Source organism: Gossypium raimondii, chromosome 5, assembly GCF_025698545.1.
Source record: "Gossypium raimondii isolate GPD5lz chromosome 5, ASM2569854v1, whole genome shotgun sequence".
NCBI lineage: Eukaryota > Viridiplantae > Streptophyta > Magnoliopsida > Malvales > Malvaceae > Gossypium > Gossypium raimondii.
Genome location: NC_068569.1, coordinates 45,027,717 through 45,045,433, shown reverse-complemented (window position 1 = coordinate 45,045,433; position 17,717 = coordinate 45,027,717). Strand labels below are relative to the sequence as shown.

The window sequence follows — 17,717 nt, the reverse complement described above, 5'->3', positions numbered from 1 at the left end:
TCAAATTTACCCAACTTTTTAATAATCTAATCTATTCAAATTCACTAAATATTTGAATTTAATAAATAAAAAATTAAAATAAAATTTTAAAACGTAAAGTGGATTAATGAATTTTTATATCTAAACTCATTTTCACCATCCATCCAAAACCATCATTCATAAAAACAATGCAAATTTAGATAATTAATATCTAAAATTAATAATCACATCCACATAGAAAAGGGATTGTATGAAATTGGAATACTACATCATTTGTATCTCTTTCCACCACATCAACTTTTTCCCTTGAATTTCATCATTAAACTATTGAAAAGAAGAAATTATTTTATGGAACTGTCTCACCATATCATTTATGGTCTTTTTTCAATTATTTAATAAAATTTCAATAAATTTTTTCATGTCATTGACACATAATTTTGTTAAATATTTTACCTCAAACCCAAAACCTTGAACCCTCCTAGAACCCTGAACCTTGAACTTGAATCCTAAAATTGGGTTTCAAGGTTTAAGGTTCGAATTCAGAGTTCAAGGTTCAAAGTTTAAGGTTCGAGGTCTGGAATTCAATGTTCAAGATTTGAGTTCAAAGTTTAAGGTTCAAGGTTCAAGGTTCAAAATTCTAGATTCGAGATAAAAAAATTACCAAAATTATGTGTCAATGACATAAAAAAATTTGTTAAAATGTCATTAAATAATTAGAAAGAAACCATAGATGATGTGGTGAGAAAAATCCATAAGATAATTTCTCATTAAAAAGGGATACAAACGACATGACATCCCAATTTCATAAATCCCTTCTCATTTTACATATTATCCAAATTCACAATATCCAAATTTAAAAAATAAGTCACAAATATCTGAATCCGCACTATCCATTACCATATATCAATCTAAAAATGTACAAGATGCCACATCTAACCACCCATTTATTACAACATCAACCTAAATTGTTGAGCTACCAAGCTTAAAAGATAATGCCTACCTAGCCACCCATTTATTACAACTTCAATCTAAATGGTTAAACTTCCTGCCTTAAAAGGCAATGCCTGTCTACGATACAAGGACCCTTCATTTTTCTTAAAATACTCATAACACCAATGGATAATACGTTTGAACATGGATATCGAGATACGAAAATGATTACTTTTGTTGAATGTGCATTTGTATCCGACGCTCATTTTTTGACTCCGGATGACATTGATACCCTCTTTGAATAAAGCCACAAAAATGGTTGATTGGCTACAAAGGGTAAAAACTAAGAACCTGGGTCTCTAAGTTCATCCCCATGAGACTGGAATTTCTTCCGGCGAGACCGGGGGAAGAGTAGTTGTCGGATTTTCTTTTCAGCTGCAGCTTCAGACATAGCCTGCAAATTGACATGAACCGTTGTTTTAAACCCACGAAAAAAATTATTTTGAACGGCTTATGCATCACTAAGTTCCAAATGCAAGAAATCTTTAAAAAAGAAAAATTAAAGATACTAACACATACATATATCCAAAACTCACATGAATCCGAATAACATACCTTTTAAATCTCGATATAAGTGGAGAAATTGGGACCACTATTATATGTAGCATTGGTTTAAGTTGATGAGCTTAATTTAGGCATTAAATTGTAGGTTTTAGTGTAAATTTGTCTCACGAATATTGAAACTTACCACTATACTTCATTTTAATTGATATTTGCCATTATATATTTTGAAAATATGCTTTTATGTGATTGGACTTTACTACTAAACTTAGATTTTTATTAAAATTGGCCACGAACTTTAATTTTTTTAATTAATTTTACAACTCAATACTAATTCTGATGATTAGAAAGCTTAATTTAGTAAGAAAATTTCATTCAAATATTTTATTTTAATAATTAACAATAAACTTATTTAGAAAAGATTAAAAGTTAAATTTGAGTTTTGTTTAATGAAATAAAGACTTGAAAAATAAAAATACATATATCCAAAAAAAAAATTAAGGTTTTTTAATAAAATAACCATTTTATATTAATTCAATTATTTTGTTAAATTTAAAATAAAATATAAAAATATATTTTTATTAAATTTTGTCATCAATTTATTTTAAATTAAAATTGAATAGCAAATTCAATCAAAAATCAAACTTTAGCAGCAAAATTCAATGAAACAAAAGTAAAGCAGCAAATTTGAATCAAATAGGAATCAAAGTGAAGTATAAGTTATCTTAGGCACCTAAAGGATAATTGCAAATTTGTACAAACAGTTATCTTAGGCATCACCTAAACCATGATGAAAATGCTACATCTTTGAATGCAAGCTTGAAGTTAATATTAATTGAAATGGGAATAATAGACCTAGCAATCAATGCATCAACGCTGTGTCATAATCATGTTTAAAGTACTATACAATTTATAAAAAATTTCACACTTAACTATTTTTTCACATCCTATCATGCTTTTATTATTTTATCTTGTGATGTGTTCACATGGGATAATTCAGGCCAGGATTGAGCCATCATGCTGATCCATCTGTTCAGGTTTCTTACCGGTTTCGGCCTATTTCTCTAAATTTTCAATCCACCAGACCAAACATTATTTCAAATAGAACCAGCTGGTCCGTTCCAGTTTTTTAATGCATGAGTAGACTCATATCATATGATCTCAGAAATGAAGCAAATGTTTTGGAACGAAAAAGAGCATTTTTCTTCTTGTCAATATCTTATAAGTCACTTACCCGAATTTTGAATGGAAAACGACAAGTCCGTACTTCCACACCAGAGAATATTCTTACATCAATGCCGAGACTATCGACTCCAATCAAATTAGCTTCCTATTACAGCAAAGATGAATACTTCAGATTGCAACTAAATTAGTAGCCGATGATATCAATGTAGAATTCTCAAGTCATGACAAGCATGCAAATCTGTTATCACTCTTCTAAACAAGTAAACACATTTCAAACTCACGGATGACATACTAGTTCCTTGAAACTTAGTCAGTTTGCTTGTGTTGGAAATGGAATCATGTTTTTTTGTTTTTGAAGTACTCGTGTCTGATGCATATCAAGACATGGGACAAGACTTTAAAAGAATTGGACATACTCATGTCAAACACATCTAAATCCAACACTAACACCCAAATCTGATGAACATAGTTTAGGGTCATATATCCATCTCCCTATTCATGAATAGTATATATCAAATGCATGTGTTGGATGTGAGAACCGGACACGGGTGCTTAAAAGAAAAATAAAAAACCGGAGTAATATGGGTCAAAAGATCTAAGATTTTGTTTAGGCTAAACTAATTGGCAGGTCTATGTACTATAAGTTTATGAGCAAATTAGTCCTACTATAAACATGAGTAATTAATCCTTGTACATTTAATTTTGAAGCAATAGTTAAAACTATACACGGCGGTAAGGTTGAATATTGAGAAATGGTGACTTGTCATGTTTTAAAGTAATGTCCAAAAATTTGAACATTTAGTCTTTGTTGTGTTTTGCAAATGTTGAATTTTAGTCTTCATGTCACTTTTTAAACACAAAAATCAGCAATTTTTAACGTTCAGGTTTACAGCATTTAAAATTTTACCTTTTTACTTCAAAATTGAATGCACGGTAATTAGTTTGTTTCACTAAAAACAGATTCTGTAAAATATTTCTTGAAAAATGGATTGATTTTCTGAAAAAGTTTATATTTTTAGTGTTTAGATGATTGTGCATAAATTATTTTGTTTGATAATTTTTTCTGAAATCATTTTTGAAACATGTTTTCAGTTAAACATACACAACATAAATTATATTTGTTACAAAATATTATAAAAGTATTTTCCTTCAAAATCGAAATTTATTTTATAATATAATATTTTATAATAAATAATATCTAATTAAAACTTAGTTTGAAGTTAAGTATATTAAATGTTAAAATTTATTATTAAAATAGGATCGTAATATTCAATAATTTTGTTAAAATAATAAATTATAGAAATTATATTAATAATTTATCATAAAATTAAATATAAATATGTGTTTAATAATATTGAAAATTATAATATTTGGGATTAATATTTTAAAAATTAAAATTTTATTATTAATATAATAATATTTTACTTTATTCAAGTTAATTATTTTATAAAAATCAAGTTACTCATAAAGAATTGTTTTCTGAAAAATAACTTGGGGAAATCATTTTCCAAACTAGTAACTAACTTTCCGTTGACCAAACTATTTCCACGAAATAAATACAGGAAAATGCAAAAAACATTAACACACCCTAAATTGCTCAGCTTTATTATAAAGGGACTAATTTACTCTTCAGCCTAGTACAAAGACTTGCCAAGTAAGTTAACATTTTATCTATTACCTCTATTTGGAGACCCTTTTTCTTGCATAGAGATTTTAGAGCAACATTGCACCAGATTCCCTTCTCACTGAAACGCTCCAAAATTGCTGAAGTAGAGTGTACAAGAACATCAGGCTCAGCATCTTGAAAGTCTTTCAAGCTAATTAGGGACTGCAAATATACCAAAATAAAACAGAATTACGAATCAAATAACCACAACTCATGAAATGAAAATTTTGGTTGTTTTGAGAAACCATGTTACTCGGACTCAAGTGTAAGTGTTGGTATGAGTACATGTCCACCACAAGTATTGTTAGACTTTTCAAAGTGTCTTTCTATATTTGGAGAACCTTTGAAGGTTGTATCCCATATTCATGTATTATTATTGTCAAACACGAATACTTCAAGAAAAGTGAAATGTTCAAACAACACAACTGAGAAATCATCTATTTCAGGATTCCAACATTTTTCAAGGCAATCACTTTATAAAAGAAAACAAGATTTTCATCCATGCTTCTGTTCATTTGAACTATATATGTCCAATTCACCACCATTCTGAATCAAATCCTACAATTTCGTGATAGAGAGAGTAAATTACATGCCTGGGCACCATATACAGAGAACAGTTCAATTTGCATTATCTCCAACCGATAAAGTATTGAGCCGCTTTTACTTCCACCATATTTGGAACTTGGTTTTGGAGCTTCGCCATCTACACAAGAGCAAAACCAAGCAGATCAAAGACAAATTAAAGATTTAATCAACTCTTAATTTGCTAACCAAAAAAGTTATATTTCCCCTTCTGAAAGAAAAAGACCAAAAGGTAGTAGTGTTTGCAAGCTTCCACAAGCAAACCACTACTAGAAAAAAGCTAGGGAGATCTCCAAACAGCTTGAAGAAATTCCGAATTAAGTAATTTCATCTATGTTGCTCCAATTCTTCAATTTTCTTGAAGTACTGTATTTAGTGCGTGTTAGAACATGGATACGAGATATAACCAATTAAGAATCCTCCAAATACATTAAAAACTTATAAAAATTTAAACATACCATACCTATGTAAAGTATACTATGACAAACCTGAGTTTTAGTAACAGAAGTTCAAATGAAGTTACAAAAGTCTCGTTAAGAGACTAATTCTTGGGATACGCATTCCAAACTGAGCTGTGTCAACAAATTTGATAAGGGTATGCGTCCAACATGAGTATGTTTTCTTTTTACTTTTTTTAGTTTTCTTGAAGAGTCATATTCCCACACCCATGTCTTAATATGCCTCAAACACAGGTGTTAAGACACAAATACTACAAGAAAAATGAAGAATTGAGTGATAAAGAGGTCTACTGTGCTAATATATGCTACTCGAATTAGGATCCAAGCATTGGATACGGATAGGTGTTCGACATGAGCATATTCAGTTTCTCTCCATATCCATGTCTGTATACGTCTGATACATATTTCGAATATGATTACTTCAAACAAAATGAAGAGTCTGAGCAACATAGATTTTTTTTTTTTTGAGTAAAGCAACATAGGTTCTTGATTATGGTATTAGGGTGGAAATATAAGAAACCTTTCCAATCTGAGGTGTATCCTTCATCATAGTCAAAATGGAATAGCCTTCTTAGATATGATTCTTCATCAGCAAAGGCTGGTCGAAGGCAACCGACAATCGAAACACCATTAGAGGGATGGTCCATTTTCCTGTCATGTTCTACATGAACAGCCTGCATGAATGCAGAAACTAAGTGTAAACAGAGTTACCTATAAAATTCAAAATGCAAATATGCATCTACTCATCATCTCATGAATTCTCTTCGATCCAATTAAGACTTCTGCCTTACCAAACTCATGATAAAAACTGTCTTAGCAGCATATTGGAGATAGAAAAGGATAAAACTCGTAATATCATTCAGGGACTGATATAAAATTATAAAATCTAAGGAGGGCCAAAGCTAAAAAATTTTGTTAAAAGGGTTTAAATTGAATTACTTTTTTTTTTTTTGGTTTGGCCAAAAAAAAACAGAATTACTACTTTTTTTAGAGGGAAAAATGCAATTTTTCCATGAATCAAAGGGTCAAAAAAGCTTAAATTAACTAATTGATTATTACAAGGGGCTATAACTGCAATTATCCTGTTTAGCCGGGGGGGGGGCATACCGGGCTTGCTTCATCCCTGATATCATTGATCCATGTTACTTGGAACTCTTTATTTTTCTTTAAGTATCAGTGTCCAAGACTTGTGTTTGACACATACTCAGCATGGGTATAGGGTATAATCCACCATATATATAGAAAAACTAAGAAAACTTGAGCATACCCGTGTCAGACGCATAACCCATCAGTCTAGAGTCCGAGTAACATAGTCATTGAGTACAATTAAAACTTATAATACAACTAGTACTTAAGGGAAACTCAGGCACAATCACCTTCATCAAGCACTTGGCAAAATATATAGGATGAACCCAGCTGCTATCAGCCGAATCTGGCATCCCCCAACGAACCGGAGCCTCGTATATTTCAGAATCCATAACCTATTTACGTGAATGGGACTTGAGTAGCCAAAATTAACAAAAGAGAATATCACAGATTTCACTTCAGAAGTCAATAATCAGTGGTTTCTAACCTCAAAATATTCATCGTCAAAAGGAACTTCATCATCAATCCCGATGTCCGAATAGTTGAAGTCACCGACTGCCTGGTTATTCTCTCGTACGGGAATGTCCATCCCAATCAGAACATTCTGAAAGAAAAGAAATCATTACAAATTTTAGAATATGGCACTCATTGAATAGGAATTAAAGTCAAGTGGAAATGTAGAGTTACTTAGAAAAAATAATTCCATTAATCAACTGTTAGCATTTCTATTTTGAACATTTGTTGTAGTCTATGGTGTTCTGGCTCTCTTCACTTTTCTTAAAATAACCATGTCCAACATATATTTCGGCAAGAGTATAACCCTCTAGGAACCCTCTAGATACACGGAACAAACTTAAATATACGTATGTTGGACACACCCTTATTAAACACTCACACTTGAGCCTGAGTAACAGATTTTGCTATGATATCTCAACAAGCTTAACTAATCACCATTCCGTTGGATTCTCATACTCATATGAGAGCATCGGATGCAAGTATGTATTTGATACGAGTATATTCAATTTTTTAAAGTTTTTTCCATGTATTTGAAAGATCTTTTGAGAATCATATTCCAATACCCATGTCCAAATATGTGTCACACACATATACTTAAAAAAAGATGAAGAGTCAAAACAACGTTGCAATGCATGAAAACTGTTACACTAGCAGCTTCTAAATGATTAGCCAAATGACACGTAATTTTGAAGTAACGAGTGGCACCAAACTTGAGCTAGAAAATCAAAACAACATTTGAGTAGAAATGATATCCTCACCACAAGGTTACTCGCTCCGCGATCTTTTAAGATGTTCTCATCATCCAAAATTTCAAAAAAGATATCTAAATTTGAAAGAAAAGATAACACATAAATTAGGTTAACACATAAAGAGAACTAATGGTTTAATATATATATATATATATATGCATATGTAGGTGTGTGCTCATTTGTATACATATACAAGGAAACTGGAGACAAATCCTAAAGCCTTGACGGGAATAAAAGCCTAATAGAGCTCAAAGGTGGTCTCCAATAAACTTACCTCCATAATCATCAACAACATATGGAAACTCAGCCCATGAAATCTGTTCATGAGGTTCAGAATGTACTGTTCCGGGAAAGACTAGCAAAGCACTGCTGTTAGCCTAAGGCAAGCAAAAACTAGAAAAGCATAAACATGAATTCTTGTTGCAGAGGAAGTTATGTTTATATATGTTGCTCCGACTCTTAATTTTTCTTCAAGTGCACATGTCTGAGACTTATATTGAACACAAGTCTGTTCATAGGTATTTGGAACCTCGAAGAAATCTCCAAATACCTAAAAAATCTTGAAAAAAAGTTTAACATACCAGTGTTGGACACATCCTTGCATCTGACACTCACAACTGAGTCCAAGTAACAAGGATGCTTATGTCGTCAGTCTAACAAACACACTGATGACACTATCAAATAAATTCAGCTCATTTCAAATTGTCTAAACTAAGGTTTTTTTTTTTCCAATTGAGTAATTATAAAATTCACCTCGACGGTTGTCCTTGCTATTTCAGCTGATGACAGTTGTATCTCCTGGATCCTTTTGCAAACTTTAAGTTCTTCAAGAGGGTGATAACCTTGGTTGCTTTCATAACTCGATGGATTAGGAACAGAATCAGAATAATCCGCGGCAACTAAAACTTTTGAAAGGGAAAGATCACGTCCCATAGACAACCAATGAAATTGTGTTGATCCAAAAAACGGGTTCCTGCATCTGACACTGAAATGGAAAACTGCATCTCAACCAATTGGATTTAAAGACAAATCAGCTGAGAAGACCAGATAATAGAATGTCATCTGGTGATGACCTTCTCATCAGATGACATTACAATAATACATGAAACTCTCCCCGGAAACAACCATAACAAAACATATGCAATGATCATTATTTAACTCTAAGTTACTATACTCAAGTATGAGTGTCATACAGGTACTAGTCCGACACAGGCAGGTTCAATTCTTTTTTTGAAGTTTTTCCACATATTAGGAGGGTTATATCCCCATTTCAATGTCTTGAATACTCATCAGACATGAGCGTTGAACATAGGTAATTGAATAACAAAATTTTTACACAATACAGAAACGGTTTTCTCTTTTCCAGATAAACTCAGATCCATTTAACTATTGCACACCTTATGCCGGGCGAGTCTGTCACTTTGCAGCCATCAAATGTATGTCTGATCCAACCATTGTTGACACCAACTAATGGTGAGTAATAAGCCCCTTCTACTTGACATAAATGACACTGGGAAGAACCTAATAGCATAGTTCAACAAGAAAGAGTTATCAGAAGATGTCATGAAAATGCAAATGCAAATGCAAACATTAGAATTAGCCACACTAATAAACTAAGATGTATGAACAAATATTCACAAAATGTGCATAACTTTAGAATTTTATGTCGGTGTAAGAAAGAACTTGAGTATAAGACCTAGCATAATACACTGAATCATATACTCTATACATTTTAATCGCCCCTCATTGACAGAGGAAATCAAGTATAGAATCCAGAGCATGCAATCAACCTGCTCGGTTAGAAAAACTGAAATTGACCCCAATTTAAAATAACCAGTAACCATCTGACCATGAAATCATAATTGAAATAACCAAACTGAGTTAGTTCGGCTGGTTATCTCGATTAACCAACTTAGTGAGAATGGTAATTGGGTTGGATTTAGATAAAATATTTGTATATTATATATTATATATTATATAATTATGTTTAAAAATACATAAACATATTTATTATAAGTTGGTTGAGTCAATCAGTTTGGTTACTCATTTCACAATTTGAAAAAAGACCAAATTAACTTATTTAAACCAAAGCTCATAACCAACCAAGTATGACATCGTTTTAATTGAACTGAATTGACCAAATCATGCCAGTTCTGGTCAATCTTGTCGGTTTAGACCGAATTCTGCTCACCACTATTTACCAATTACCTAGCAAGAGGTCACTTCTTGTGAAAATGAAATTTATTATTGGTTCACTATTAGGCAAAGCAATTTGCTTTCCCAATCCCTTTTCATAAATTTAAAATAATATTAAAAGGGGGGAAAACCCAGAAAGACAACTAAATTAAAGAACATGAAGTGTGCCCATTTGCACGTAGGTATTCTGATGATTTCCACAGAAAGGGTTACTGAATCTAATAAACCGTTCCAAGCGAAAGTTTTCTTTTTTAGCTACTTAAATATTTACAAGTCATCTTTTAAAATTCCTTAAATATTTATAAATCATTTCCGTTCCATTGCATTCCCATCCCTAATTTGAGCATGAACAAGAAAAGATAGTGAAGAAAAACAATGATAAAACCAGACCTTGAACAATTACACTTTTTTGCTTCATATTTTCATCACATCAACAGAAATCAACTTGAATAAAGAGAAAAAAACATTACATGCATGTAGGCACATTTAAGATAATAAAATTTCATCTAATTTAGGCTTTAAACAGCAAATCAGGCATCGAAGATTAGAAATACAAAAAGGGTTTGCTTCAAAACATGGAAATCAGAATGGGAACTTAACCAAAACAATAAGAAATAAATAAATCTTTGTTCTTCATTCGTCTATTCCCAATTAATCCACAATCATAAAAAGAATTTGGGTGCAAGTAAAATAAAAAGATGGTTTTGAATGTAATTACCGACGGAGAAGGAAGAAGCAGCGGCGATCGCCATGAAATAAGAGGGAGAGATGGGGAAAGGGATCAGAGAAGACAGTGACAAAATGATTGATCCATCCAAATCTTTTGTCGGAAAGAGTGTTCAGAGCAGAGCTTTGAGAAAAAAGACACTAAATATCGACAAAATCATATTAAAGAAATGTCTGTTACAAACCTAGACAAAACAGATTCGAGTAGTGGACATAACTGTCATTTTCACTTTCGGACTAGGATAAGGAAAATAAATTATATTATCTTTTATGAAAAATATTATTAGCACTTAGCTCGCTTTTTTTTCCTTATATTATTTACGCTTTCAAAAATTTTGATTTTAGGCATAAAAATAATAAGCAATTTAGGCTTTCACACTATATAATCCATCATTTTAGTCACTTATCTTAAAATAGTAAACGAAAAATTATATATTTTAGTCACTTATCTTAAAATAGTAAACGAAAATTTAACGTGAAATAAAATTTCCTATTAAATAATAATATTTTAAAAATTACCCTTAATAACTTTGGTTTCTTTGTTTCATCATCATCTAATCATCATCACCATAACCACCATCATCAGGCCATTGTCATCTTCTTCTCCAACATCAACCCCTAAGATCTCTTTGACAATTGTTTCTGTAACGGTCTGATTTTCAGTGGTATCGAAACATGCGGTTTTAGGATATCATTTTTGTAAATAGAGTTTGTAAATATAAAATAGGAATATTTACGGAGTTAATATAAAAATATGTTGAAGAATGGTTGAGTAAACTAGCCAATAAAATAGTTAATTAAGGCTCAGTGACTGAATTATAAAAGTCCAATCGTTATAGAGTTTTAATTAAGAAAACGCTTGAGGACTTAAATAGAAATTATCCTAAGGGGCTAAAATGGTTATTAAACCAATAAATAGCATGAGATAGTAGATGTTGATGTTAATATTAGCATCCACTTTTGTTTAATTATGGGATTAAATATATAAGTATGCTTTATTAAGGTAACTAAACATGATCTATTAGACTAATTAAGCACTAATTGGCCTATAAATAACAAAATTGGTGGAAAGAAATAGAATATTATCATCTTCTTCTCCATCCTTATTCATCCACCATAGTTAAAAACCAAAAGGAAGTTTCAAGCTCACCTAACATTCAGTCAAGCAAAAATTCAAGGTAATCAAGCCTTTTTCCATGTAATTTTTACATATTTGTGATCATGAGGCTTAATTTAGCTAGCCCATGTATCAATTTGATCAATTGTTAAAATTTTAGCAAGTTGTCATTGTTGATAAATTGATGAATTAGACTTGGAATTGATAGATGTTGAACTCATATTATGAAAAGTATTAAATTGTAAAGTTAATTAAGCTTGTTTGTTAACTTTGTAACATTAGGGACCAAATTAAATAAATGAAAAATATGTCCTGAAATTTTGCTAGAAATAGAAAGTATAGGGTCTCTAATGAAAGAATTTGAAATCATATTTTAATCTAAAGCTAGGAATTCAAAGTTATGTTTATATCGAGTTTAAGGATTAAATTGAATAAAATACAAAATATGTTTGAAATAAAAAAAAGATTATTTAGTATCATGCATCTTACGATATTATTGTTGTAAGCCATTAAATGGATATTGTGTGTTGTTATGTGCTATTAATTGGTATTTATATATATAATTGTATAAAATCGAAACTCGGTAGAAGTGGAGCTAGTAGCTAAAATTGCATAATAGGCCCTGAGAAACCTACATGTTTTGCGTTTTGAGGAGATAAGTACCTTGTGTTATATGTTTGCTTGTGTTTATTTTGTTATATCAATGCTTGACATAAGTTAGGGCTTGATGGAAATTAACATACATAGCTAGTAAGTGTGATTTGAATTGATATAGGCAATTTATGTTATATCTATTGATTATAAATAGGAGAATGACAAAGATCATTAAATGTATGTATAATTTATGTACAAATTTATTCGACAAAACCCGAAAATTTATATGAATGATTACAAGGTATAAAAATGCAAATATGAATGATTACAAGATGTGAATATGCAAATACGAATGATTATAGGGTATGAATATGTAAATATGAATTATTGATGCCCGTGTGAACTTAGTAAAAGGTTAGGATACAATTGGCATGCCAATAGGGTCATATGCGCGCTTGTGTATGGGATAGTTGATAATATGAAGATAATGACAGGTTATTTTGAGATCCAACATCTATTGTGGATCATTGAGTTTTCATTGTCTCTACAAAGACCTTCGTGTGGTGGAGGGATTTATTTGAATATGTTTAAACACTTGATGCCTACAGGCTTTGCACTTTGGTGTCTTGGTGTGGTGTAGTTTATGCTCAAACGAGCTATCTTGGTGTAGTGTAGTTCACTTGTGTGTCTGAGTCCATTTTACTAGGGTTCTCTTGGGTAAAACATTGAAATTGAATCTTGAAATTGGAAAATAAAATTGTAACAGCTCGTTTTCAGTGGTACCAAAAGTGGAGGTTTTAAAACCCCATTCTTCAGCGATCGAGTCAGTAAATATTATTATTTAATATTTACAAGTCATTTATAGTGTTATAATGATTTTTGGTCTAGTAATTTTATTAATTGGTTAGTTATTGTGAAAGACTAAATCGTAAAAATTGCAAAAGTTAATCACTATTAATTTATATGTGCTAAATGAGTAAAAAAACATATTATAAAGGTTTTAAATGGAAATAATGTCATAATGGATTATAGTGGATGGTTTTTGTATAGATTAAGTAAAAAATATGTTTTTTTATTATATTAAATAATATATGTTAAAACATTAGAAAACATCATCACATTCAATTTCTTTTTCTTTCACAAACTGAAAACACCATTGAAGGGAGCTTGAAGAATTTGGTCAACTTCTCTTTTGCAATAAGCATTTTTTAAGCTTGTTTTTTTTGTAAATTTTATGTTTTTGATATCGTTATAGCTTAATCGAGCTATACCAGGGACTATTTCGTAATACTGTCAAAGTTTTAAAAAATTACCATTGTTGATTTTTAAGGTTTTTGATGTTAAATGGTTAAGTTTGAAGCTTTATCATGAAATAGGACTATTTTGTAAAGTGATTTTTTTGTTAGCTTTGAGTTTAGGGACTAAAATGAAAATATGTTAAAATAGGCATGAAATTTCTTTAAAAATGGATGTTGAGTATTGTATAGGGATGAGTATGAATTTGGTTTTAAATTTTGGGGCTTAAGTATGAAAAATATGCTTGTTACGATTTTAAGGACTAAATTGAATAAATTGCAAAACTTTAGAGAGATTTTGGAAAATGATAATGGGATGTCATATGCATTAAATAAGATGTTATAAGATATTTAGAACTGATAATTTTAAATGAATTGTCGTTTAGATTAAGAAACGAATCAACTAGTTGATAATCAAGGAAAAGGAAAAATAGTAAAGTAGTTTCTAACACTTCTTCTATTATTGTTATTCCCTAGTAAGTTTATACGGTATAGGTGAGGAAAAGGATTGAATTGAATAGTACTATATTTCTATATGTATTGAGCTTGGATGAACATGAGTTAGGATACAATTGGCATGCCAATAGGGTTATTTGCGTTCTGTACGAGTTTTATATGAGATGAGATGTTGACGTATGATATATATATTCACTGAATGTACCGGAATCCAGCATTTGTTGTAGATTACCGAGTTATATCCACAGTGATTCAGACGTGTTTTTGGGGGAGGATATGTAGCCTAACGGCTTGGCACTCAATGCCCAAGCTTGTTTTTGAAAGGATGTTTAGCTTATAGGCTTGGCACTCAATGCCTTGGCGTGTTCTTGGACGGTAAAGCTAGGTTGAGAAATCATACGTGTTTTGGGTGGATAACCGCGTATTCATTTATTATAGTTCATTGGGATAAATTGGTATTGTTATTGAATTAGATGAATGGTAAAAGTATTATAATGAGATGAAGTAAGTTATATAAAGTAAAAGTGCATATGTTCAATGGGTTGATGTTATAGCTTCGATCGAGATTAAATTATTTTGAATGAAATGTTTTATGTGATATATACTCGGTGAACTCACCTGATTATGTGAATTGTGGTAACAGGGAAATTTTTTAGTTAAATATGTTATATTGAAATTGTGGGATTTAAGGTAAGTTTTATTGTTCTAAACATATGAACTTACTAAGCTTATTTAAAGCTTACTCTGTTTCATTTTCTGTTTCCTATTGTTATTGATTTATGAAACTCAGTGATCGGGTCATCTTAAAGATCACACTATCTAGCCACCATTTTGGTAGACTTTTAAAAGTTCAATTCGATTATGTGGCATGTAATAGGAGTTGAATAATATATAAGTGTTTTGTAATAGTAAAGTGAGAATGGTATTATATAAAGTATATGTGCTTGATGACCTTTTGATATGTTTGATTATGGCCTGAATTGGTAAATTTTGACTGTGGTTGTTAAGCATGGAAAAAGTGATAGATTCATATGAGAGTTGGTATGGTTAGTTATGTTGTATAATGTTTGAATAGGTGGGATTGAGTTATAAAATATGGTAGGAAGGCTTGATAATAAAATTTGATGTTTTAGGTATGACAAGTGCATGGTGATAGGTATCAATCTCATTGGTTGTGTATTTGGTATTTTGATAAATAATAGGTGAGTGAAAGTTGGCATTTTGTTTGTGATTAAGGTATATGTTGGTCTTTAACTTTTTTGGCATGAAATGGGATGAAATTTGGTATTGATTATTGTTTGTGATGGTGCCTTGAGGCATATTGGTTAGAATTATGAAAGTGATATGTTTTGTTACATTTTTTGTGCATTTTGAATAGGTTTAAGGAATGGGCAATTGCATACTTATGATATATGTGAGAGTTTGGGTTGTAACTTGCATTATAAGGCATCTTTTGGCACACACGGGCAAGTGACACGATCGTGAGCTCTTTATGATTAGGGTGGTTTTGGTTAAACATGGTTACAGTCTCTCACACGGCCATGTGAATGTTTGTAAGATTTTGCATTTAGGTCCACACGGCCTGGATACACGATTGTGTGTATGACACCTCACACCTAACCTGACCTCCGAATTCGAGTATGGAGTATCACAAGTTGACCCGATTTGAAAACACATCTATTTATTTTTCTTTCTCGAAAAGTCCATAATCCATTTTGGCGAATACCCCCTTTTTCCAAAGTGGTATTCCTAAGTATAAGTCCACTTATATTTGGAAGCACAATTTAAATAAAAGTTCCACTGCATTAAAGGTGCATGGACGATCCCTCTTGTGGCTACTTAATCAACATCAATGATCATAAATATCGTTATGTTATCAAGGCTTCCATTCAACATTCTACATGTTCAAAATATCATTCAATACAAATTAAAAATTTTAAAGTGGCAGTTTCTAACAATTAGCCTACACCCCCCAACAAATACATGTTAATCCCAAAATTAAGAAGGCTCACAAATGGCCACAGATATGGTTGTGTCCCACTTTAATTACTATTCGACAATAAGGTAAAAGGGACTCGATTAGTCCACCATGTCTAGCGGATACATTACTCTGACATACAAAATAATTGGCAAATGATACAACAAATCAACTCAACTGATTGGCAAACTCATATAGAACAATCACAGGCACATCAGCTCCACGAACATGCCACTTATGTGGATGGCCATTTATGGAAGACAAGTTTACTATTTATGTTGTCATGCAACATGCAATACCACATGCACCATTTTTCTACGTACTCTCTTCCTTGTGCTAGCTTCTAATCCTCAATTCCAGAAGATATAACGGCCTAAAAGTCAGTTGCGTCAAAAAATATGGTTTCAGAACTCTTTTCCATAAACTAGACATGTAAATATTTTTATTAAATACTTAAAGATTTTATAGTAGGTGAATTGAATTTTGGACAGGTAATTTTATCGAATTAGTGATTAGATCTAGAGAAATCTCTAATTAAAACATGGAAAAGGAACTTAAGTGGAAATTAAACCACTATGCTATTGATAGTGGACAATAATGGATGGTTTAGTTGTAACACCCCTAACCCGTATCCGTCACCGAATTAGGGTTACGAGGCATTACCGAACAAACACAACCATCTCAAAATCAATACTTATATATTACATATATATTTAAATATAAAGCTTGCACTACACCAAAACAGGCTTTTGGCGGCGCTTTTTTAGGCCTTTAGAGCGCCGCTAAAAGTATTTGCGGTGCTTTTAGAATCGCCGGAAAAAACGCCGCTAAAGACCGCATCGCTAACTTTAGCGGCATTTTTCAAGACCTCTAGCAACGCTTTTCACACAAACGCCGCTAAAGACCAAGACCTTTAGCGGCGCTTTACCAAAAATGTCGTTAAAGACCAAGACCTTTAGCGGCGCTTTACCAAAAATGCCGCTAAAGACCAAGACCTTTAGCGGCGCTTTACCAAAAACGCCGCTAAAGACCAAGATCTTTAGCGGCGCTTTACCCAAAAACGCCGCTAAAGAACCAGACTTTAGTGGCGCTTTTCCCACAAATGCCGCAAAAAACCAAGACCTTTAAACGCCAAGATCATGACCTTTAGCGACACTTTTATCACAAACGCCGCTAAAGAACAAACCTTTTGCGGCGCTTCTCGCAAAAACGCCGCTAAAAACATAATCTTTAAAAAAATTTATTTTAATCAAATAATATTTATTTTTATGATAAATATTATATTATGTTTTATTTTTTAAATTTGAACTTTAAATATACTTTTTAAGGATAAATAAAAAATATTATTTAAATTAAATTTTCTATGAAAATTTTAACTTTAAAACTAAATATAAAAATTAATGAATTTAGTTTTAGAATTTAAAATAATAAATTAAAAACACAATTAAAATTCAAAAGTTAGAACTCAAGTTGTTGTAAATATTAAAGTAAAAAAAATTTAGAATCAAAACTAAAATAAACAATGGAAAGATAGATCAAATGTAGGTTTTTGCTGCAAGTTACACAGACAGTAACGAAAAATTAAACACCACACATAAAATTTATCAAACTAGTTAAGAAATACATAGTGCAACCATGTAGTA

General features: G+C 31.4%; 1 protein-coding gene across 2 annotated transcripts; it reads right to left on the bottom strand.

Moving 5' to 3' along the window:
- Positions 1 to 851: 851 nt before the first annotated feature.
- LOC105766193 (uncharacterized protein At3g49140) lies at positions 852 to 10,810 on the bottom strand. Of its 2 annotated transcripts, XM_012585555.2 has the most exons (12): positions 10,627 to 10,809; positions 9,110 to 9,233; positions 8,466 to 8,697; positions 7,987 to 8,089; positions 7,722 to 7,786; positions 6,935 to 7,051; positions 6,738 to 6,842; positions 5,882 to 6,035; positions 4,915 to 5,024; positions 4,334 to 4,483; positions 2,705 to 2,800; positions 852 to 1,363 (listed from the first exon to the last, which is right to left on the bottom strand). In XM_012585555.2, exons 1-12 carry the CDS (start codon positions 10,658 to 10,660, stop codon positions 1,253 to 1,255), a joined length of 1,401 nt encoding a protein of 466 aa, XP_012441009.1. In that variant the 5' UTR covers positions 10,661 to 10,809; the 3' UTR covers positions 852 to 1,252. The 2 variants fall into 2 exon arrangements, with proteins under 2 accessions (XP_012441009.1, XP_012441011.1); XM_012585557.2 differs by lacking the exons at positions 7,722 to 7,786; positions 7,987 to 8,089 and having other exon boundaries at positions 10,627 to 10,810.
- Positions 10,811 to 17,717: the final 6,907 nt, after the last annotated feature.

Coding starts and splice junctions, on each gene's coding strand:
- LOC105766193 (XM_012585555.2), bottom strand. CDS start 10,660: ATGGCGATCGCCGCTGCTTCTTCCTTCTCCGTCG. Junction 9,234..10,626: donor TGCTTCTTCCTTCTCCGTCG/GTAATTACATTC, acceptor CTATGCTATTAG/GTTCTTCCCAGTGTCATTTA. Junction 5,025..5,881: donor ATACACCTCAGATTGGAAAG/GTTTCTTATATT, acceptor GCTCTTGTGTAG/ATGGCGAAGCTCCAAAACCA.